This window comes from Dermacentor silvarum, chromosome 7 (assembly GCF_013339745.2).
Source record: "Dermacentor silvarum isolate Dsil-2018 chromosome 7, BIME_Dsil_1.4, whole genome shotgun sequence".
Taxonomy (NCBI): domain Eukaryota; kingdom Metazoa; phylum Arthropoda; class Arachnida; order Ixodida; family Ixodidae; genus Dermacentor; species Dermacentor silvarum.
This window is the reverse complement of record NC_051160.1, coordinates 41764118-41788588: the sequence shown is the minus strand read 5'-3', so window position 1 is coordinate 41788588 and position 24471 is coordinate 41764118. Positions and strand designations below refer to the sequence as shown.

Here is a 24471-nt window from a genome sequence, read left to right as displayed (position 1 = left end):
GATACCCAACAACGCTTCGCGGGCAACAAGCAAGAACCATGTCACTGGACAACCCTATAAATTAAACATGTTCACAGCCTTCGGGCACGCTAATAAGGCATCATTTTGTTTAGGTAATGCCCTTCGTTATTTACAAAACAAGGAAAAGAATGATGGTGATGCTCAGAATGATGTCAAGGAGCCTCTTCCTTCAAATGTTCTTCAAATGACATTGGAAGTCAAGCAAGATAGGAGGACCAGTTGGTTACAAGCGTTGTGAAACATACTTTTTCACCGGCGTAAATTCAGACAGGACCAACCCTAAATGAACTGGTATTTGCAGAACAAGAATACACATCCACCATTCGCTGTGCGGGGGTATAGCACGCAGCAATACATCGCTGCGCACAGGTCTGATTAAAGCATGTTTAAAGGTTTCGTGCATGCAAACGAGGCATCATATTGTTCAGCTTTGCTCTTGATTTTCTACAAAACAATAGAAGCAGTGCTTATACAAAGATTACCTTATGGCCTTGTGCAACGGGTCTGAAAAAATGCCCTTGTATTCACGTCTTAAACGCTCTAAGAATACGTGTGCAACTGAATCCTGGAGAACAAAGATGGCTCTTGCAATGATAAGCCAAATGCCCCCCCCCCCCCCCTTCCAACCATGCACGCGCACACAGAAGGTAGTACACTATAAAAAGAAAGCAAGTGAAGTGAAGCTAGCTAAAGGGTTCTTTGTTAGTACGAATCACAGGGCGCACTAATGCACCCAGGAAGACCTTGTCTTTCTTCGACGTCAATTGCTGTTGAGTCATGCTTTTTTCCTTATGTTGCGCACACTTCTGGGTTTTGTCGAAACTTTTTGTTTCAAATTCTCGCAATTCGAAAACTATGCATTGTGCACTTTCAGCAAAGACCTTGTAGATACAGTGATGCAGGTACCATAAAAAAACAATTCTATATATATATATATATATATATATATATATATGTGTGTGTGTGTGTGTGTAATAAAATAAAAAAAAACAAGCAAGCAGCCAAACCGAAATGTTCCGTTTGGTTGCATGGCGGCGGTAAGAGAGTTCAGGCGTGGGTTGCCAGCAAAGAAGCGAGCTCGATTGGTGACCGACATCTTGGAGCTGCCACCTTGGTTCGGGAGCAGAAGTGCCCCGTTACGCTTGCAGCTCGCTTTTGATGGCTTTGAGTCGAGGAAACACTCCTTCACCGCAGCTGTTGGCGTAGTCGTCCATCTCCACTCTATACGCCATTATGCCACCGGAACTGCTTGGAAAGCTGGTTGCCTTGCGAACGGAGATCTGCGGGAAGTATCGAATATGATGGCGAATAAAGTGTGACTGGCGTAAAACGCTGCTACAAAAAAAAATGTCACAGTTTCGCCCTAAGGGCGAAGCAATGATTGCGATAGCAACACAGCAATCTCATACGAAGTAAGGTGAGCGGCTTTGGTAGCAACAACACGCAGAACTGTTGTCGACGCCATCGGCGTTTTGCCCGCGTTAGCTCTAAATGCGTGCGGCGTTGGTGACTGTTGCTGGAGCCTCTCATATAAATAGGCACTTGGTGCCGCAGCTAAACGTCGCGTCCCTTCCTTCCCCCTCCCCCACGGCCTCTCGCGCGTCTGAAGAAGGCGCGTTTGCTCTACATATATGGTGATTGTAAAGGAGAAACGAGACGCCTAATTCTGCAGCCCTTAAGCGAGCACGGCGCAGAACGCGCGTTTGTTCTCCGCCGTGCGTTCACTCCCCGTGAAAGACGCGCCCCTCGCGCCCTTTCACTCGCACATACAGCGTTCGGCGCGCGGCGACGATTTCATCTCCAAATGACGTCATACGGAACCTCACGGCGACGGCGACGGCGACGGCGACGCCGACGGCAGAAATCTGCTTTTGAGTGTCCATATAATTGCTATCGCAATAAAACGTGCGTAGACGGACCACGAGTTAGTTTTGACGAGCAGGTAGACAGGCTAAGACAGGCAGGGTACCCGGATCACATTATCTCCAGAGCCTCTGGAAGAATGACAAAATCAACAAAGTCGAACCAACACGTGTCGAGGGACCACGAAAACAAGAGCACACCGAAATGCGCGCTTATTCCATACGCGCACAAGCTTCCACATAACGTAAAGAATGTTGCCAAGGGCTATGGAGCAGACGTCATTTTCTCTTCGGCGAATAAATTGTCGGCAGTGAGTGCTAAAGTAAAGAAGAACTAAGCAGTTCAAATGTTTTCCAAATGCCTGTGGCATTGGGCTTGTGGCTAAGGATGTCAACTGCGCAGTTGACATAGTTTATTAGCTATCACGGTCATGCGGAAAACGATACAGTGTGTTTCATTTTAGCTGCACCAAATTTTCAAAACTTGCCTGTGGTAGATGGTATGGTATGGTAAAACTTTATTAAGGACCTTAGGAACGCGCGTCAGCACGTACCGGGCCACTCCAACGTCGGTATAGCACAATTATAATTCTTAATCTAAACTACTTAATGAGGTGGCCATTACTTTCACGAGAAGTTAAAACGCTTAATTGAATAATTAACATAATTACGCTGATTAACTTTTTCATTATTTTACGGCACATTTTTTAATCTACGAATTGTAGCAGCTGAGTTCGCAAGGCGTATTCACTTACGACGAATTCTCTGGACTGAACCTGTTTCGAGATATTAATTTTCAAAGTGTCTGACGAAATGCATGGGCGTTCCAGTTAACTTTGTGCTTCAATGCATAAAATAGCGTTTTTCTCCAAAAGTTAGAACGTGTACAAAATGGCGTTAATACCGCTAAAGTAAGGTCACAGTTATGAGTACCTTGGCGTAACATGCTCTGACAACTTTGCTTGGAACCTGCACATTGACGTATATTCTCCTGCTTTTACGCAAACTAGAATTTCTGCGACAAACTTGGAAATTCTCCAAGTGTTGAGCTACTGAGATAGCCAATTTCTATCCGGCCATAAGTAGAATATGCTTGCACTGCATGGGACCAGTATACTAAACTTAATGTTAACAAACTTGAAATAATCCAGAGAAAGTCTGCACTTTCTTTAATGCGAATTATTATTTGGGAACTTCGGGCGTTTTAAGTTTGTCTATGTGGCCTCCTACGTCGGCAAGCTTGGTGGTGCATACCAACTTGAGCTGTTGGGCTCATGTTCTCGTTGCCGGCGCGGTTGCGGCATCGTCATCGTTCGAGCTCTGTCATCCGACTATCGCCTTTGATTCTCGCGTGCGTAAGAAGATTCAGGTATGTCGGCTGCGAAACACCGGGCGGTGGTTGTTTCCCACTCCCCAACTCCGTGCAACCCAACCCGCACCCGACTGTCGCAAAAAAGCTCTTGCACGACCACACCTTCTACGAGGAATGCATCTAATGGGACAAAGTGTTCCTCAGAGGTTTGGTTCAGAAGCTTGAGTATGGCGTACTACTGTATATGTAATGCACTGAACGAGCAGCTAGGCAAGCGCATGTTCTTTCCGATCCTCAGAATGTCCAAGTAAAAAAAAAAGTTGTCGCAGTTTCACCTGAAAGGCGAAGCATCAATTGCGATAGCAAACTTGTAGAGAGCTATACGGAGTAATGATATTAGCTTTATCAGCTGTATAAACTTGGACATGCAGCAGCATCGGCAACACGCAGAACTGTTGTCGACGCCATCGGCGTTTTGCCCGCGTTCGCTCAAAATGCGTGCGGCGTTGGTGACTGTTGCCGGAGCCTCTGATATAAATAGGCACTTGGTGCCGCAGCTAAACGTTGCCTCCCTTCCCTCCCCCTCCCCCACGGCCTCTCGCGCGTCGGAAGAAGGCGCGTTTGCTCTACATATATGGTGATTATAAAGGAGAAAAGAGACGCCTACTTCTGCAGCCCTTAAGCGAGCACGGCGCAGAAAGCGCGTTTGTTCTCCGCCGTGCGTTCACTCCCCGTGAAAGACGCGCCCCTCGCGCCCTTTCACTCGCACATACAGCGTTCGGCGGCGCTCGGCGTTTGGCGCTGAGCCGTGCTCCCTCAAGGGCTGCAGAAGATAGCGCCAACCTTTCCCTTTCCCTCAAGAACCACTTACCACCACCGCTCGGCGACGATTTCATCTCCAAATGACGTCATACGGAACCTCACGGCGACGGCGACGGCGACGCTGACGGCAGAAATCTGCTTTTGAGTGTCCATATAATTGCTATCGCAATAAAAAAACTATCAAGACGCTGCCGCCGCAGGGTCCATGCCATAGCCAGCTACCGGCACATTGCTTCGCATACGTTTGATTCCTACAGTAAGGGGAATCTGCAATATTTTATTGCGATAGCAATTATATAGACACTCAAAAGCAGATTTCTGCCGTCGCCGTCGCCGTCGCCGTGAGGTTCCGTATGACGTCAATGGAGATGAAATCGTGGCCGCGTGCCGCCGAACGCTGTATGTGCGAGTGAAAGGGCGCGAGGGACGCGCTCTTTCACGGGGAGTGAACGCACGGCGGAGAACAAACGCGCGTTCTGCGCCGTGCTTCCTTTAAGGACTTGGAGACCCAGAAGGGTCTCTTAGACCAGGCTGAGCGTACGGCAACGGCCACTGGAGTCCTGGACTAGGGACCCACCGTACCCGCTCCCTTTTTTTTTTTTTATTCAATAAAGTTTTTCATCATCATCATTAAGGGCTGCAGAAGTAGGCGTCTCTTTCCTCCTTTACAATCAGCATATATGTAGAGCAAACGCGCCTTCTTCCGATGCGCGAGAGGCCGTGGGGGAGGGGGGAAGGGGGAGGGAAGGGAGGCGACGTTTAGCTGCGGCACCAAGTTCCTATTTATATCAGAGGCTCCGGCAACAGTCACCAACGCCGCAAGCATTTTGAGCGAACGCCGGCAAAACGCCGACGGCGTCGACAACAGTTCTGCGCGTTGCCGGTGCTGCTGCATGTCCAAGTTTATACAGCTGATAAAGCTAATATCATTACTCCGTATAGCTCTCTACAAATTTGCTATCGCAATTGATGCTTCGCCTTTCAGGTGAAACTGCGACAACTTTTTTATTCTAAGTACCAAAGGATCTGACTAAACTGGTCAATAAACCCACATATGCTACCTGAAGGCATCAATGTTGCCGGATTCGAGAAAGGATGTTCCACATCCGCCGCCATGGTTTTGAGGGGCCTATCTATTTAGCCGCCTACGTCTTTGTGCTCTCATGGTTGTTTGTTTAACGTGGTATGTAGCAAAATTAGCATACTAAGACAAGAGTATATGACGAACATGAATGATATGTCATGACGTGAATGTCATGACATGACATGCGTGTCATGTAGGTCATGAAAGAGCCGCCTAGGTCTTGCTGCTCTCATGGTCGTTTCGCTAACTTGGTAGTTACCAAAATTGGCATAGTATGACAGGAGCGCATGACTAGCATAAGTGATAGGTCATTACATAAATTCATGACATGCGTGTCATGTAGGTCATGACAATGACCCAGCGAAAAAGATTAACACTAAAAACCACCTAAATGGGTTCGGACGTGCGTACTAAGTGAAGGAAACACTGAAGGATGCCAGTAAATGTCATAGTCATAAGCATGATTCAGCAAAAATGACAATGACTCAGCGAAAAAAGATTAACACTCAAAAACCACTGCATTGGGTTCGGACGTGGGCACAAAATGAAGGAAAAAGTAAAAGATGATGGTAGAAATCATAGTCATGAGCATGACTCAGCATAAATGACAATGACTCAGTGAAAAAAGATTAACACCCAAAAGCCACTGAAATGCGTTCTGACGTGGGTACTAAGTGAAGGAAACACTAAAGGATGCTGGTAGAAGTCATACTGATGATCATGACTGAGCAAAAATGACAATGACTCAGCAAAAAGGTTAACACTCAAAAACCACTGAAATGGGTTCGGACGAGGGTAATAAGTCAAGGAAACACTAAAGGATGGCTGTCGAAGTCATAGTCATGAGCAAGACTGAGGCTTTTCGCCTTAAGGTCTCTTAGATGTAGCTAAAGGGACTCCTGAGGACTCATGACATGCGTGTCATGCAGGTCATGAAAGAGCCACCTACGTCTTGGTGCTCTCATGGTCGTTTCGTTAACTTGGTAGGCTCCCCGCACACTGCGTCGCTTAGCATCGATGCCCACAGGGTGTGGGATCTGCCAGCTTTTTCATCCATTTATTTTCTATTAATTTATAATTTCTTAATTCACTTAGCAAAAATAATATCCCTTATGTTGTCCTTGGTGCCATTGTTTGTTGGCTTCTTACATGATTAATCAAAATCGGACTCTACGGTTCTCTTTCTTTCCGTTCATTACATAACGAGGGTCTCGAATCCGGCAACATTGATGCCTTCAGGTAGCATGTGTGGGTTCATTGACCAGTTGCCTTCACCCAAAAAGATCACGCACTCGTGATTCCTGCGGCAGAAATGATGAAAGTGGTGGTGCTGGCTAATACTCCAAGGGTTAGTTCTAGTTGTAAAACAGATACCCCAGAAATTGGATGGGAAAACGCCGCCGCGGTAGGCTAAATCGGTAAGAGCATCGCACGCGTAATGTGAAGACGTGGAATCGTTCCCCACCTGCGGCAAGTTGAGGAGACAGCGCTTTGTGCATTAGCAAGCCTGCGATAGCGCTGTATCCGAAGGAGCTAGATTTGCTGCGTAAACGGTGACAGGTTGTTCTGGCAAGTTGTCGCGCGTCATTAAATATGGTTCGATAGTGCAAATAGGGATAACCGATATTCTAATTGTCATTAAGAGGAAAAAAACCGGCAGATCCCACGCCCTGTGGGAATCGATGTTATGCGAAGCAGTGTGCGTGGAGCCTACCAAGTTAACTAAACGACCAAGAGAGCATCAAGACGTAGGCGGCTTTTTCATAGCCTACATGATACGCATGTCATGACATTAAAGTCATGAGTCCTCAGGAGTCCCTTTAGCAACGCCTAGGAGACCTAAATGGTCGAAAGACCATCGAAAGCCTTAGCCATGCTCAGTACGGCGCTGTGGTTAACATACGGGACGGCGAGATAAACTTATCAACTAGTATAGAGACGAGCCACGATGAAGAGCGCCAACGTACATCGTTACGTGTCGCCGACGACGGCGTCTGCATACCGCCACTATCATGCAGCCTTGTCTCCGTCAGTAGCGGAGGACAGTTTAACAAGGATGTTTTAGCCGAACAATTAACTGCACTTCTGTTCCATCAAGGTGTTGCCATCGCTTGGGGTATCGTCAGCCTAATCGGTGGTCGCACAGAGGTACTACTGACAAATTTTACTAATGAACGCCGGCACATCAGTAAAGGCACCGCTGTGGCATACTTTGACGAAATTGATCACGTTCAACACTGCGTTGCTGTAAAAGAGGAATCAAACACCGATACGATGCCACATACACCCGTCGTCGACGTTGACCCAGGTTTAGCACCGCAACATAAACAAAGTCTCAGGGAACTGCTTTAACATATTAAAGACTGCTTCTCCACAACGTCCCGAGTGCGTCAAACACCACTGACGAAACACCGCATCATTACGGAGTAAACAGCAATACCCATCCGACAACATCCGTATCGCGTGGCTGAGAAAGAGCATGAAGCAATACAGCAGCAAGTCAAGAAAGTGCTAGAAGATGATGCCATCGAACCGTCCAAAAGCCCTTGGGCATCGCCCGTGGTACTCGTTAAGAAGAGGGATGGTAGCCCCTGCGGTTTTGTATCGATTATTGCAAGCTCAATCGGGTTACGAAAAAAGGTGTGTATCCCTTACCACGCATCGACTATTCCCTCGACAGGCTACGGCATGCGCGTTGCTTCTCATCGATGGACCTAAAAAGTGGATACTGGCAAATAGCGGTCGATGAGCGGGATCGCGAAAAGACTGCTTTTGTGACGCCTGATGAGCTCTATGAATTCAAAGTTCCTTTTGGTTCGTACTCCGCCCCAGCCACGTTCAAAAGGCTAACGGATACTTATCTCTCAGACCTTAAGTGGAAGACTTGCTTAGTGTACCTAGACGATGGGATTGTTTAATCTGCCACATTTGATGAACATCTCAGACGGCTACGGTCAGTTCTTCAAGTCACACGGTCCGCTGGGCTTACTTTAATAACAGAAAAGTGCCACTTGGGCTATGAAGAACTACAGTTTTTGGGCCATGTTGTAAGTCACACAGGTGTCAGACCTGATCCTGAGAAAATCGCAGCCGTCACAAAGTTTTCAAGGCCTACGGACAAGAAGGCCGTCAGACACTTCCTGGGCTTCTGCGCACATTACCGGCGATTTATTGCGGCTTTTGCACGCATCGCCTCACCGCTCACCTGCCTAACAAGAGAAGATGTCACGTTTGGGGGGGGGGGGGGGGGGGGGCGAGGAGCAGGAGGTGGCATTTAACGAGTTGCAGCACTGTCTAGAAACTCGGCCTGTTCTTGTCCACTTTGACGTGGATGCACCGACAATGATCCACACCGATGCCAGCAACGTGGGTCTAGGCGCCGTCCTTGTTCAGCGGCAAGACGGCGCTGAGCGAGTCATCACTTACGCGAGTAGAACACTGTCACGTTCCGAGTCGAACTACTCCACCACAGAGAAGGAATGCTTGGCTGTGGTATGGGCAGTTACCAAGTTCCGCCCGTACATATACGGCCGGCCATTTCACCTCCCCTCCGCCAGGTGGAGGTGATGACAAATCCGCAGGCTTTTTAGGAGTTGTTGATGCGGCCACCATCTCTCAACAACAGCAAGAAGACAAGGAGCTCCTTTCACTAATAGATTTCTTAGAAGGCCGCACCACAAAGAAGCCTGGAGCGTTCTGAAGGGACCTATCGTCATTCTGCATACGCAACAGTATTCTTTTTAGGAGGAACTTCTCATCAACAGGGAAGAGATATCTACTAGTCGTCCCTAAAACTATCTGCAATGAAATCTTGCAGGCCTGTCACGATGAAGCTACCTCAGGCCACCTAGGCTACACAAGAACATTAGCACGGATCAAACAGAAGTACTACTTGCCACGGCTCGCAGCCCAGGTGCACTACGTTCGAACGTGCCTTGACTGTCAGCGACGAAAAGTGCCACCTACGAAACCTGCTGGACTATTAGATCCCGTTCCAGTGCCGGAAACGCCGTTTGCACAAATTGGGACGGACCTTTTGGGCACATTCCCAATATCTGCTGCCGAAAATAAGTGGATCAGAGTTGTGACAAATTACCTCACGAGATATGCGGAAACCAAGGCCAGCACAGCAGTCGAGGCTGCAGAATTCTTCATCGAAAACGTCGTCTTGAAGCACGGTGCTCCAGCGGTCATCGTAACTGACAGGGGAACCGCGTTCACGGCTGAACGTTTGCGAACTGTATACTCACGCTCAGTGGCACGGCACACAGAAGGACGACAGCCTATCACCCGCAAAGCAATGGACTTACGGAGCGCCCCAACAAGACTCTCGCAGACATGCTGTGCATGTATGTCGATGTGCAACACAAAAACTGAGACCTAATATTACCCTACATAACGTTTGCTTATAATACGGCTCGACAAGAAACAAAAGGACGCCTATTCAGTTTCCTCCACGGTCGAGAAGTGACTACAATGCTGGCTGCTATGCTGCCTCATAATTCCAGCGATTCCAAGACTGAGGCCGCAGGTTTTACAGAACGCGCCGAAGAAGCGAGACAGCTGGCGCGCGTTCGCATAACTAGCCAGTAAGAGTGTGCTTCCCGACGTTACAATCAACAACGTCAATTCGTCGTCTACCATCCCGGCCAAAGAGTCTGGATTTGGACTCCAGTACGCCGCCGAGGCCTCGCGGAGAAACTGCTACGCCGATACTTCGGACCATACAAGGTTCTACGAAGCCTTAGCGACGTCAACTATGAAGTCATTCCTGACAGCCCATCCTGCTCCAGACGCCGTCAGGACCCGCCTGAGACTGTGCACGTGGTGCGCATGCAACCTTATTTTTCCTAATAAAATGGACTCTCTCTCGTTTGCTGGACACCGGGTGCTATCCGCCGAGCGTCAGGATGATGCTGCTTATGGAGGGGGGCAAATGCCGCGACGCTGTCTGCGCCCAACCACGCTGACGACGACCTCGAGTGTGCGAGCGAGGTGCTAGAGAAGAAGAAGCCGGAACTGAGCGCTTGTTTTAATTGTCTCAAATAAATACAGCTCTCCGCTCTTGTCTCCAGTAAGCCGCTACAATATGTCAGCGTACGCTAGCATGAATATGACCACTGACATGTTTTGTAAATATTTGGTGCAGATATGTGTATACTTAGGGAGGAACAGATGTGTCGAAGGGTGACACTAGGGGCCCTTAGTTCGTGTGCGTCTAACAATCCATCAATAGATGGCGCCACCTTTGACCTTATATGCGAGTGCACGTTTGAATAAACTAGTCTTGCGTGGCATGGGCTGACGTAGGCACCTTGTTCTCGATCGCGCTGCGCGCCAACACGACAATTTAATGAAAATTTCGGCGTAATCGCTTGTGCCCGCGTGCCTCCTAGAAAGTACTACGCAATTCGTATTGCGGACACAACCTGATTACACAAAGTTCGGTGAGAACGTACAGAACAGATAGAATGAAAGATAACATTCGAGTAAGTTCCAAATCAGGCAGGCCAGTCCTGCGCATTGCGGCAACCTTAAGCTGTTGGCGGGTGAAATCAACGCCACAAGGCCAGTTCACTCCGATTCATGACGTCATGTTACCTGGCCCGATTGCCATTGAATCTAATTTAGATGCTCCCGAGTAAGCAGCGCTTATTTCGACGTCACCGCTTTCGTCACGTAAGGCTTGGCAATGGACACTTCGGGCCTGGTAGCATGTCGTCATGGATTGGAGTGAACAGGCCTTGTGGTATCTAGGTGGTGCTGGTGAAATGAAGTCTCCGGAAGAAGGATAAGTAAAAGATAAGTTCATTTAAAGCTCACGAGAATTTGTGACGATATTTACAAGGGATTTGAAAAGTCCTACTCACATGTTATTCACAGTGAGCAGAGCGTTGTAAGATACACCAGTTTTGTTCGCATTACTCGCGCAGTTTACAGAAATAGGATATCGTTCTTCGATTGTTCAGTGAGAGTTGTAAGCTTGATGGTTTCGTTCTTGAAGTGTTGCAGTTTGCAATGATTTCAATAAAATAGTAATGTCCTAAATAAAAGAACGCTCTCGAAAGCTATTAAATTTATGCTTTTTTTTCTTTTACCAGATGTTTCATGTAACTTGAGCAAAACTTTAAATATATGCAAGTGCCGCATATAGCTGGAGAGAACCGAGGTAATGTTGTTTGCCGTCGCTTGAAGATACTCCGATTATTTTTTGCATTCCGGATAATTACATATTCAGTCTTACTTATTTATTCAACTTTTCAAATACTATAATTATATGAAACGTGTCAATGAGAAAATTGTAGAGCAACATGAAAAACTCGGGATAAAGCTTTCTGTTGTTCAATACGTGCTACATAAAGGTTTTTTTTTTTCTGAGTGTGAAAGAACCTCGCCATTACACGCAATACTGCCGCGTGACAGGTTGCTCGAAGCACTTTGTATTTGCGGGCTTCTTTCACGCTTGGAAAAACTTTTATGTACACGTATTCGGCAACATAAAGCTGTATCGGAAGTGTTTCATGTTGCTCTGCAACATGAAACACTTCCGATACAGCTCATTGGCACTTTTCATCTAATTATAATATTTGAAAAGTTTATTAATTAGAACCCCTTATGTAATTAGGCGGAATGCGAAATATAATCTGAGTATCACCAAGCGACGGCAAACAACATTACCTTGGTTCTGTCCAACTACGTGGCATTTGCATATTTTTAATGTTTGACTCAAGTTACTTGAAACACCCTGTATACGCAACATACCTCATCAAATTCGGCACAGTGGTTGGCGAGAAAAACGATTTCTCAGTTTGGATGTATTTGGATTGGAGCCCCCAAGCTAAAAGCTTCCTCTTAATCTAGCGCAGAATTACACGACGAATAAACGCATATACGAGCGAACGAACGCGTTCTTCAGTGAATCATTCGGCATTATTTTTTGGTGGTGAATGCCTGCAGTGTTAAAACTCTTTATAGTCTCCGTAGCGTTGCCGGCTGTGTATGAAAGACTAGGCTAAATATCTCTATTGCCGGAAAGAAAAGGAGGCCGGAAATACTGATCACGTCTTCGCTCGTCAGCCGATTTTCCAACGAGTGCAATGCTTGCTGTAAAATGGCCCTCAGTTGTAAATTCAATGGGAATGCGAGCCACACAATTGTTTCTCTCACCTTGGCTCTTACGTTCTGGGTGGTGTCGAAAATGGCCAGAAACTTGGTGGTCAGGTTGGCCACGTACGAGGAGCCAATGTCCAAGGTGTCCCTAGCTATGTTGCTGTATTTGCATACCTGGCAAGAGCAAGTAAGACGGTAAAAAAATAATGCCAACATTGCTTAGTTCATCTATGAAAAGAATGAAACATTTTAGAAGCCTGAAACGTGTACAACTGTAAAAAATGCGATAGTCTTGATTTTCCCCCCGAATTGATCTTAGCGTTAAACCAGGTGCATCATTAGTAGTGAAGAAGATGCGCCCTTGTGCGGTCCATGTCGACGAGATCAGAGCTCGTGCTTGTCCAGAACTGCCTGGAATGTAATTCGTGCTCCATGGCCAAAAGGAAGTGCCTGAAAACATTTCGCGGTGGTACTGCTACCCCAAGACCCGCCACATGTAGCACAACGGCTGTGGCTTTTGCGCTGCTAAGCTCGAGGTCGCAAGTTGGTTCCGGGCCACGGAAGCAGCCACATTTTGATGAGGGCGAAATGCGAAAACGGTCGTCCGATTGGTTCCTTTCTTTGCGCATCGGGTAGTTGGCGCTGTTTTTTTATAAAGCGAAAGCTTTATTGCGTCATGTCTCGCAAGGTTATTCATCGCGTCGCAATGACCTAGAGCCGCCAGAGCGAAAGTGAGGCAGGTGTGACGTCACGCCACGTGATACGCTGTGGAGAGGCGTCGCAGCTGCGCTCGCTTGGAGCTTCGCCGATGCGGTACCACGTGACTATAGGCAAGGGTTTAACGGCTGCTTCGCCGGCACTTGGTCGCTCAGTCTCGCCATTGAGTGCGCGCCGGCTGGGCTGCATGCGCGTGCACTTCAGCGCAAGCGACAGACTGAATCCAATCAACCAGTAGATATAACTAGACGGCAGGTTGCGAAATCTCAAGCAAAGGCAAAGTTGGCTGCTGAAACACTGGGCCAAAGGGAGGCCAGATTAGCACGTAATAGAGCAGCTTACCAAGCGCGGAAGCGTGCACTAATGAAACACTGTGGGCATAGTCTTTCCAAAACCAAGCGAAACACACCTTTCGCTTCTGTTAACTAGGCGTAGTAGAGTTAAACCTCAGCCAATTTTGTTTTGTACGGTGTAAATCACATTGTACGACGTAGATATGCTGTAAGATGTGCGACATAACAGCAGCGTGTTGCCCTTAGCGTTATACCAGGTTTGTAAGGAAATAATTTAGACAAGAAAATTTGAAGATGTGCATTAAAGAAGGCACTGCCTTTAGACTACTATAACCTACTCGACGACGGCGGCCGTCGGCATAGATGCGATAAGCATTATTACACAGGGTAACTACAATAACAAATTTTTATCAGAACAATTACATGGTACCCGCCATGGTTGCTCAGTGCCTATGGTGTTGGGCTGCTGAGCACGAGGTTGCGGGATCGAATCCCGGCCAAGGCGGCTGCATTTCGATGGGTGCGAAATGCGAAAACACCGGTGTACTTAGATTTAGGTGCACGTTAAAGAACATCAGATGGTCAAAATTTCCGGAGTCCCCCACTACGGCGTGCCACATAATCAGATGGTGGTTTTGGTATGTGAAACCCCATAATTTAATTTTAGTAACTACATGGTATAATGCAACGTTTTGATTGATGTGCATGCGTGCGTGCGTGCGTCCTTGTGTGTATGTTTGCGTTTATTATTGCGTTAGCAATTATATGGACACTCCAAGCGCATTGTTGCCGTCGCCGTGAGGTTCCGTGTAAAGTCCAACGGCGATAAAATCGTCGCCGTGCGCCGTACGCTGTGTCTGCGAGTGAAAGCGTGCGAGGGTGAGCCGGCTACCGGAAGTTAATCTCGCGCACGCGAGAGAGGAAGGCGGCCGGAAGCGCGCGGTCTTCGTTCGCGCGTGAGGCACGGGGAGGACGAGACGGTGGGGGTGCGAGGGGGATGCGTTTTGCTGTTGTGGCTGCTGCTCACGGAGCTGCCGCGCGGGCGCCGTATCTTGGAAGTGATCTGTGATGTGGCTGAAGTGTGCGCCTGCGGGCGCCTCATCTTCAAAGCGATCTGCGATAGGGATAAAGTGCCTGTGCCGAGTGCCGGTAGCTTCGTATGTACTGTGCTTTCGACGTTTAGTTCCAAAATTAAAATATGGGGTTTTACGTGGCAAAACCACGATCTGATTATGAGGCACGCCGTATTAGGGGGACTCTGGAAATTTGGACCACCTGGGGTTCTTTACCGTGCACCTAAATCTAAGTACACGGGTGTTTTCGCATTTCGCCCCCATCGAAATGCGGCCGCCGTGGCCGGGATTCGATCCCGCGACCTCTTGCTCAGCAGCCCGACACCATAGCCACTGAGCAACCAGGGCGGGTGACGCTTAGTTCGTGTGGAAGCGAGAGCTAGTGCGAAGGTGAATTTGCTCGCTTTCTCACTCCAGCGTTTCCACGAGTTTCCGCGGTCATCGAGCGAGATGTTTTCATGGTTACCTGTGCGCGCGTGACACCGTGCTTGTTTATTTAGTTAGTAAGCGAATATTTACAACATTATACGGCCGATAAAACTACTACCCTTACTTCGTATAGCTGTCTACTAATTTGCTATCGCAATCGATGCTTCGCCTTTCGGGCAAAACTGCGACTTTCTATTTTCTCCCTATAAAGGGCATTCACGTAACTTGAGCCAAACATTAAAAATATGCAAATTCCACGTAGTTAGACAGAACCAAGGTAATGTTGTTTGCCGTCACTTGGAGATACTCAGATTATATTTTGCATTCCGCCTAATTACATAATTAGTCATTAATTATTAAAGTTCTCAAATATATAATTAGGTGAAAACGGTCAGTGAGAAAATGTAGAGCAACGTGAAAACCCCGATACCACTTTATGTTGGCTAATACGTGTACATAAGGTTTTCCAAGCGCGAAAGAAGCCCGCAAGTATACACGAAAAGTGCCTCGAGTGGCCAGTCACGCGGCAATATTGCTTGTATAGAAAACTGTATCGGGAGTTTTTCATGTTGCTCTACAATTTTGTCACTCACACTTATCCAATAGTATTATTTGAGCAGTTTAATAATTATTTACGACTAGTTATGTAATTAGGCGGAATTAAAGAAATAATCTGATTTCCTCCAAGTGATGTCAAGAAACATTAGCTTGGTTCTGTGCAGCTACATGACATTCGCATACTTTTAAGGTTTGGCTCACGTTACGTAGAACAATGTATATTTCGTCCCCCGCGGTAATTTTTAGTTGAACGCCAGTGCCCGGTGTCGTCCGTTCTGTTATAATCCTTTGCGCCGTTCTTGCGTTGTTTGACGCACTTTGCGAGTTAGCGCCCTGCATCTAAGTTAGCAGGGCGCGAAACAGCCGTTTGGGACATCTTCGCCCACTGGAGGCGCGTTTCCGTGGTTTCGTTTCACCTTCGCGCGAATGAGCGAGCCAACAAAGGTCACGTTGAAATGCTAGCGCTTGCCTAGAGATGCGCAGCGTGCAGATAGCGCGGTATCAAATTGTGTAGGCGCTAATTTTATCAATATTTCAATAATCTGTTTTAGTTTATCGCGCAAGCAGCAGCACGTTGTACGCATCTTCGGGCAACCCAGTTCGAGGGCTAGAATTGTGCGATCTGCCACGGCCAACACTACTTTAGAAATTTCGTATATTTTAAGGAGCACCTTGCATATTATTTGGTGACCTAGCTACTATCCATTTTCCTTTCCCACTCACCATCCGGTATTCCAAAACGATGCCATTTCGAGCCACCTCCCGAGCGCCGGTGTCACTCCAGCTCTGCGGCATGCGGTACATGCGAGCATACATGGCGAACGAGAACAGAACGTGGACCCGGTCATTGTCCGTCATTAGTGTCATAAACCTCTGTACGTCACCGCCCAGCGACGCCTTGCGCAGAAAAATGTGGGAGAGCGAAAGCAGAGTGAGGAAAAAAAAAGAACAATACGAACTGATTAGTAGGCGCGTTAGGGGTGGTATAGCGGCAACTTCGGCGCTAACAGGTCGTTGCTTATAATTATTATTATTATTATTATTTCTAAAGCTTATGAACGGGACGTTGAACAGAAACACGAAATGAGTTGGGACTGAAGCACTATGCGAAAACTGTGCTTTCTGTGTTTATAGCGGGAGTAGATGGATTACTAGAAGAAAGCAACTAAAGGTCGACACTGCATGTTAGCCGCTGCGGTGGTGCAGTGGCTGTGGCGTTTTGCCGCTGAGTATGAAGTTCCAGGTTCGACCCCGGGCCAAAGGGGCCTTATTTAGATGGATACGTAAACAAAAAATATAAAAAAACGCTTGTCTGCTCTCCACAAGGGCATACAGATATAGCCCCAGTGTTACTTTGGGATGTCAAAGCCAATCAATCAATCAATCAATCAATCAATCAATCAATCAATCAATCAATCAATCAATCAATCAATCAATTTTTAACAATCGGATTATCTTGTGATTATCTTGTGACATCTGCCTCATCAGATTTCACAAGCGTAGAAATGGCTTAATTTTTTCTTTAATTGTTAGTCATAATCATTAGTTCAACGACGACGCCTGAATAATTGCTTAATTAGGCCTAATTAAAGGTGTGATGTTGACGTTTGATAAGTGATTAAATAACTGAGCTTATATAATTACGTCGAACTAGTCTCATGTGCCCTTAATTATTATTAATTAGGCTCAATTGATGTATCCTTAGTTACTTTAGATTAGTTTAATAATTCAACATGAAGTAATTTTATACAGACTTACTATTAATTACCCTGAATTATTCGTTGCAACGCTTAGCTAAATTTATCGTAATTTATCTTATTGGTATTTTATTAACCTTAATTACTCTTATACCTCTTCAGTACTCATTATATATAGTCATAATCATAAATCTCAGTACTCATAAATAGTCGTCAGGCCTTCTGATATAAATCTCCACTAGGACCTCATGTAAAAATGTATGCATCGTGTCACACGGTCGGTTGGTCGGACGGACGGACGCAGATGAGGCAGGTGAAAAGTGTCATTGAGAAAATTGTAGAGCAACGTGAAGAACCCCCGATACCGCTTTATGTTGCCCAATACGTGTACATAAGCTTTTCCAAGCGTGAAAGAAGCCCGCAAATATACGCGAAAAGTACCCCACTTTGGCGCTGATTGATGTGCATGCGTGCGTTGAGAACATGGTTGTCAAGGCATTGACATGAATCACCTTCATGTCTGCATCTTGCACAAGCAGACATGAACAGCTCTCACTCGATGACTGCGGAAACTCATTGTCGTAACGATGGGGTGTGGCAGCGCGGCAGCAGCCGCGAGCGAATTGACCTTCGTGCTGGCACTCTCATCAACGTGAACTAAGATGCGAAAAAACAGCGCAGGGCGGACTCGGTTCACCTCGCAGATCTCTTTCAAGATACAAGCCGCCCGAAGTAGAACGTCCCCCCCCCCCCCCCCCCCCCCCCCCACACAAACACCTTCCCTACTCCCCACGTAGAAGGCAGGAGCCCTTCTACTCCTGGCGGCACGAAGGTCAATTCGCTCGCTGCTGCTACCGCGCTGTCACACCCCAACGTTTAGACAGTGAGTTTCCACAGTCCTCGAGTGAGAAGATGTTCATGTCTGCTTGTGCATCGCGTGACTCCATGCTTGTTAATTTACTTAGTATGCCTATGTTTACAAGTTTACACGGCCGATAAAACTACTATCCTTACGTCCTATCATCATCATCGTTATCATCAGCCTATATTTATGTCCACTGCAGGACGATGAGACTCCCTGCGATCTCCAATTACTCCTGTTTTGCGCTAGCTGATTCCAACTTGCGCCTGCAAATTTCCTAACTTCCTATAGCTGTCCACTAATTTGCTATGGCAATCGATGCTTCGACTTTTGCGCGGAACTTCGATTTATTTAACAAAATGCTAACCTGTGCATTGAAGCACCAAAGTAAAGTAACCGCAACGCCCACCTATTTCCTCCCACACTTTAGGAAATAACATCTCAAAATTGGTGTCATCGTAGAAATTGAATTTCAAGTGGATGCGTCTTTCAAACTCTGTGGCTGCAATTCGTGAATTGCAATATGTGCCATAAAGAAATTCATTAGGAAGGTAATTATTAGTTGTTCGGTAATTAGTTCGATATGCGTTTCGATTTCTCGTGCAAGAATTGTCCGCCTCTGAACAATGCAGCTCAAGGACTAGAATTACGATATCTGCTACAGGCGATTTTTAAAAATTTCATAAATCAAAAAACTGATCACCCCATATAATAGCCGCTGTCTGCTGGTCGGCAGACGGCGACGCGCAGCCGACAACGAGCGGACGACGAGGCGAGCGGCGGCACGTACGCGGTGCGGTGCCTACTGGTGATATTGATTGTGGACTTCAAAACTTTTTTTCTCGCTTCAAACAAAATTTATTCGAATAAAAATTTCTAAATCACAAGCTAAGAGGTCGGTGCGCATATTGAGCTATCTGACATATTTTTATCTTGAGGGCCTTAAGGCATAAATGTGGCCTGAATATTACAAAAAATCTATTTTTTGCCAACTTTAGAGGTGTTTTTCTAAAAAATATATGCCTTAATAATCTCAAATTATTTTTAGCATACACTATGGCAACAGGCAAAAAGGAAGAAAAAATATTGTAATAGAAAAGTTTATGTGAAAAAATTTCTGAAAACGTAACATTTCTTGCTTTTTTACTGAGCCAAATAAACGCGATAAATTCTAAGATGCATTCAGTTATAACAATATATGAAAAAAGGATGCCTCTAGAATTCTCTAAAATAAAATTTGTAATTACACCTAGTTTCAGACTTGAATAAAAAACATTTACCTCCAACCAACTATTGGTTCTTCTCGGAAAATTCAAAGAGCGCTCACGTGATCAAAAAAAAAAAAAAAAAATCGAACAAAATACTTTGGTAAAACTTCATTCACACAAAAGCCATCTAGCCTATTTTTTTTCAAGAAAATCAACGATGGTCGCTTTTTGGGCTGGGACGTTTCGCGTGGAATGACCCTTAGGCAAAATATACGGGTGTACATAATAACTACCGAGCGCGTGTTGGCACTTACATGTTTCCAGTGCGCTCGCGTACCCAGCACGGTTTTCTTGTAGCAAACGCTGCGCTGCAGGCCCGGCTCCTTGCGCAACTGTCGCGCGGTGAGCGGGGGGCGGGGTGCATGCAACTAGTTCCGGCAGGCGCTGGCCTATCGACCATACCTGGTTAATCTGGCCGCCAATCATCATCATCATCATCATCATCATCATCATCATCATCATCATCATCAGCCTATATTTATGTCCACTGCAGGACGAAGACCTCTCCCTGCGACCTCCAATTTCCCCTGTCTTGCGCTAGCGTATTCCAACTTGCGCCTGCGAATTTCCTAACTTCATCATCCCACCTGGTTTTCTGCCGTCCTCGACTGCGCTTCCCTGCTCTTGGCATTCATTCTGTAACCCTAATGGTCCACCGGTTATCCATCCTACGCATTACATGGCCTGCCCAGCTCCATTTCTTCCGCATAATGTTAACTAGAATATCGTCTATCTCCGTTTGTTCACTGATCCACACCGCTCACTTCCTGTCTCTTAACGTTACTCCAAATATTTTTCGTTCAATCACTCTTTGTGTGGTCCTTAACTTGTTCTCGAGTTTCATTGTTAACCTCCAAGTTTCTGCCACATATGTTAGCACCGGTAGAATGCAATGGTTGTACACTTTTCTTTTCAACGACAGTGGTAAGCTCCCAGTCAGGATTTGGCAATGCCTGTCGTATGCACTCCAACCCAATTTTATTCTTCTGTAAATTTCTTTCTCGTGATCAGGGTCCCCTGTGAGTAATTGACCTAGATAAACGCACTCCTTTACAGACTCTAGTGGCTGACTGGCGATCCTGAATTCTTGTTCCCTTGCCAGGCTATTTAACATGATCTTTGTCTTCTGCATATTGTTGCTATTGATCCCCTCGATAGTGCTCCGATCCGGCTATGTTCCACAGAGCATATTCGCCTCCCTCACCTTGCCGTTTCCTACATAGGTGTTTCACCCGTTCCGCCCGTTCCAGACGGTGACTACATCGTAACCCCTAATCCGGATGTCCTGCTCTCGCATAACATCTTCAACCCAATTCTTGCACTTTCTCGATTAAGGTCCTCAATTATTTGTTGTAATTCGTCTCCATTGTTGCTGAATAGGATGGCCGCCAATAGATGAACTCAAAAACGGACGTACTTCGTCTTGCTGCTACTTGGTGGCACTCTATGCAGCCGCCACAGAGCGGAGGCGACGCTGTCGCGCGTTCCCTTTCACAAAGGACCGCCGTGTACGTGTGGTGTCAGGTAGGAGACAAAACGGACAGCTTCCCGTATTGCGACAAGCTCTGCAGATGTTGAGGACGATTTGTGGTCCAGTTTCTATAGTCGGGATGTGTCCAGCTAAGGGATCACAAAGGCCGCGGTCGAGGCGCATAAGGTAACCTACCTGTCTGTGTATAGACCCTTTTCGTGGAGCAGTTTGTTTTAGAGAAACGAGATGGCGCTCACGGCGGCGCGCCATACCTCTCCTCAGCGACCGCGCACGAATACGAAACCATTACTGCTTCTACCTAGCTTCTATGCGATCAGCTGTCGGAAATGCAACTGAGTTTTCGCTAACACACTGTGCTCCAATCATGCTAGATTGAATCATGTGGATTGAAGACGTGTGCAGTAGTTGGCTGGAAAAATAGTGACTGGCATGTTAAGGAATAGAATGAATCTGTGTGGCCAAGTTCGCGGACCGCTGCTGCAACTGTCCGAACGTGTTAGCGGCACTTCGTGATGTACGGCTTTCCTCAAGGATACACAAATTTGCTCATCCGCCAGCCTTGTATCGATAACCTTCAAAGAAAGGGCTCCATCCACAGAACGTCGGCAAGAGTGAGTACCACTCGTTAAACAATGACAAAGGGAGTAGCGCCACTTCCTGTCGTAGTAAGTTTCACGCGCGTTATCTATACACATCTGTCCCAAATGGCACGAAAACTTACGCCCACTCTATCGCCGACGTATCAAGAATAAGTGAATGGGCGCACACTTGAATATATGCGCATTGTATACGCACAATAAATGACGGACTACACCTATGGCGCACGAATGGTCGAAGCTGAATGTTTCGTGATGGTCCACAAGAGTAAGCAAGTTACTAGCTGTAATATATATTTGCTACAAGGTATTACAATGTACAAAACAGCTACGTTTCAAGCATTGTGCGCAGCAAGAACACATCTATCGGAACTGAGCACACTCGCGAGCGATTAGGCAGAAAATAATCAGATATAGTAGCCGCACCGAGGAACTTCACTGAGTCAGAAACTGACAAGCCACTGCTTCAAATTATTTGCCGAATAAAGACCATAGAGCAAAACACACTAATCCTGACTGAATTCATGAGCGGAATGTTTGGATAGCTTCGAATACATATTTAGCCCCGCTTTTAGAACAAGCACCATATACGCTGCTTGCGCCGTTTGGACATATCTTAATCAGATCCGAAAGTGCTTTTGCATGTTCTCTGAATCTGTGATCAAGCTTCGTGTCGTCCACCTAGTCACCGTCTACGATATCTCCGAAAACAGAAGTTTTCTTAGCCGCGCCGGCGTCATACAGTTCCATTGTAAGCAACGAGGCAAAGGAGGCAGTTGAGGCAAGCAATGGCCACGTCACCTTGTGATCAAACATGGCAGCGCCCACGGGATCGTCGCGAAAGGGGTCAATATGCGCACAGAGCCGTCACACAGCCCAGCCAAATGGTCCAAGGTGAGTTGTTTAAGGCCAGTGGAAGGGATACGCGGTGACTTCTTAGAAATCCCAGGTATGTGAAGGCGCACCTTTGGTCTATGTAGTGTAGTGGTCTATGTAATGTAGTGGCGCTTCAAAGATAACGGCAGGTGCGAAGTCTGAGGGAATGATATATGCCTGTGAGCAATGAGACATCACGAGTTGGGGCAGTTTGGGCGGTTTTCTTGAATTGAAGACAAGGGATGGAATGTATGTTGAGTCAACAGTCGGAGGTAAACTCGAAGTGGCTCACAGGACATGTAAACTTCTATTGGATAGGCCCGCGATTCCTCTATAGCGCCGGAAGTCGATGTACACCGTGGCAGGCCTAGGCATGTTCGTAGAGCGTGGGCCCGAAGGCTTTCCAATGTCCGAAGAGAAGTGATACTGATATTGAAAGGCACAGGCATGCTGTATCGTAGGTAGGCCGCAAACAACACCTGATATAGCTGCAAAAGACTTTGTTCGCAGGGGATCCACCTAAGTTCATCTACAACACGAAAAACGTGTATAAAGCTGGATAGTTTGCTCCGCAGTGCACTGACATGCTTCGACCAAGATTGGCTGCGGTTAATGACGACACCTAAATATCTATAGTGCGTGACAGCAGGGATCACTGCTCCGTCAACGAATATGGGATGCAGTGTCATTGACTTTCTTAAGAATGGCATTTGTAGTTTTGCACGTGTTTGCGGACTCGTTGTCCAGATGCCCATATGCATATATCCTCCGCGTATGCGCTGATGTCAACATTGTCAGGGATCTCTGCTCCAAGTTCAATGAGCGTATCTCTCGCCGCACCAAAGCGAGATTCGCCCGTCGACGTCGTTGCCTTTCTGCGCCGCTTAACGCAGCAATTTTCTAAGTTGGGTGATTCCACGAGAGATCAACACGGGTCCAAAAATTCATATTTTAGATTTCATTCAATATTTTATATTTTGTGGGCATATCACTCGGTAGCACGAAAGTGAACTTGCATTCTTTGAGAAATTAATACTTTAGGAGAAAAAAAATATCGAAATTCTTCAGGTGGCAGGCACCATTTACATGCACCGGGCATTCTCGCAAGTTCACAACAATGTCAAATACAAACTATTACGGCTACAAAGAATGCATTTTCTTGTGTATAAAACGTATACGTAAAGAAGAGTCAGCAAGAGTTGTTTGAGGCTTCTGTGCAAAACGGAAGTGTTTTAGAAAAAATTCTTAATTTGCTACACTTTTCGAAAATTGCTATATTTACGAATTTTTATCTACTAAATTAATGAATGTAGCCTTTTAAAATTTAGTGGGTTATGAGACCTTAACCTGTTTAACGATTGTGCTGAATATTGTTGCTGTAGCACAAATTTCCATTTTTACAGTTTGCCTCAAATGTGAGGTATTGCCAAAAATGAGCACTATTTAAAAATCAAAATAAAAAAACCCCATCGTTAATTTTTCTCAAAATTTCGTAAACAGCTGTCCACAGACACTGGTAAAATAACATTAAAAACATCTTGCATTATTTTGTTTTTAATGACAATATATGTGGTAGAAATGAGAGCTTCGCCGGGATGCAGCAAGGTGCTAAGAAATAGGGACATCGGGTAAAAAGAACGTCCATTAGCCCCTGACTTGCCTAAACTTGGCCAGGATTGCGCAACAAGGGTATTGTTACCCTTATGGTCAATACTTATGCATAAAATACCGTTTAGTACAATACTCATTCGCTTGAATGTGAGTAAAGATACGTCAACAGAGCAACCTTTACATGGCTCGTTTTATTTAACAAGTGTGCGTAGCTGGCAGCGCAGATAATTTCAGATTTAACGGTGAACTCCCTGCGCATGTGCACAAGTAACAAAATTTACGGCACGTAAAATTCTCTGAAAATTTCGTACTCGCCATGGCTCCGTCGGAAAGGTCATTATACAGTATAACCTAAGATACGGTGATGGGAGGGGGGGGGGGGGGTGGCGATGGTGTTGGTTAGGGCTTATTTAGCTGGCAGGTAGTGCCAGCGGTTGCTCTCTTCTACCGCCTCTTTAAAAAGGGGGTTGAACAGGTGGAAAGAGGCGTGACACATACTCTCTCCGAAACTTATGTGTTTTAGGGCACATTACCTGTTCCGCACACTCTTAAGGATAATGGTCTACTGTGCGAAGCCTCAAGCAGAGCGTTTCTGTTTTTATTGAAGTATTGGCAGGCACAGATGAACTGTTCCGCGTTAACAGGGAGGGGGGGGGGGGGAGCGTGTTCGCGGAACTAGTTATTATTCTATGAAACAGCGTATAGCTTCTGCGTGACGGATTCCTTGAACCACTCCTGGATGGTGAGGTGATAATCAAGTGCTAAAACCACTACTGGATGGTGAGGTG

The 24471-nt window shown here is 46.3% G+C and overlaps 1 protein-coding gene across 1 annotated transcript; it reads right to left on the bottom strand.

The window, feature by feature from the left end:
• Positions 1–1124: 1124 nt before the first annotated feature.
• Positions 1125–16139, bottom strand: LOC125947104 (uncharacterized). The gene is made up of 3 exons (XM_049671452.1): positions 16005–16139; positions 12269–12385; positions 1125–1301 (listed from the first exon to the last, which is right to left on the bottom strand). The coding sequence occupies exons 1-3, from the start codon at positions 16137–16139 to the stop codon at positions 1158–1160; spliced, it is 396 nt and encodes a 131-aa protein (XP_049527409.1). The 3' UTR covers positions 1125–1157.
• Positions 16140–24471: the final 8332 nt, after the last annotated feature.

Coding starts and splice junctions, on each gene's coding strand:
- LOC125947104 (XM_049671452.1), bottom strand. CDS start 16,139: ATGACGGACAATGACCGGGTCCACGTTCTGTTCTCGTTCGCCATGTAT. Junction 12,386..16,004: donor TCGTTTTGGAATACCGGATG/GTGAGTGGGAAA, acceptor TGCTCTTGCCAG/GTATGCAAATACAGCAACAT. Junction 1,302..12,268: donor CCCAGAACGTAAGAGCCAAG/GTGAGAGAAACA, acceptor TACTTCCCGCAG/ATCTCCGTTCGCAAGGCAAC.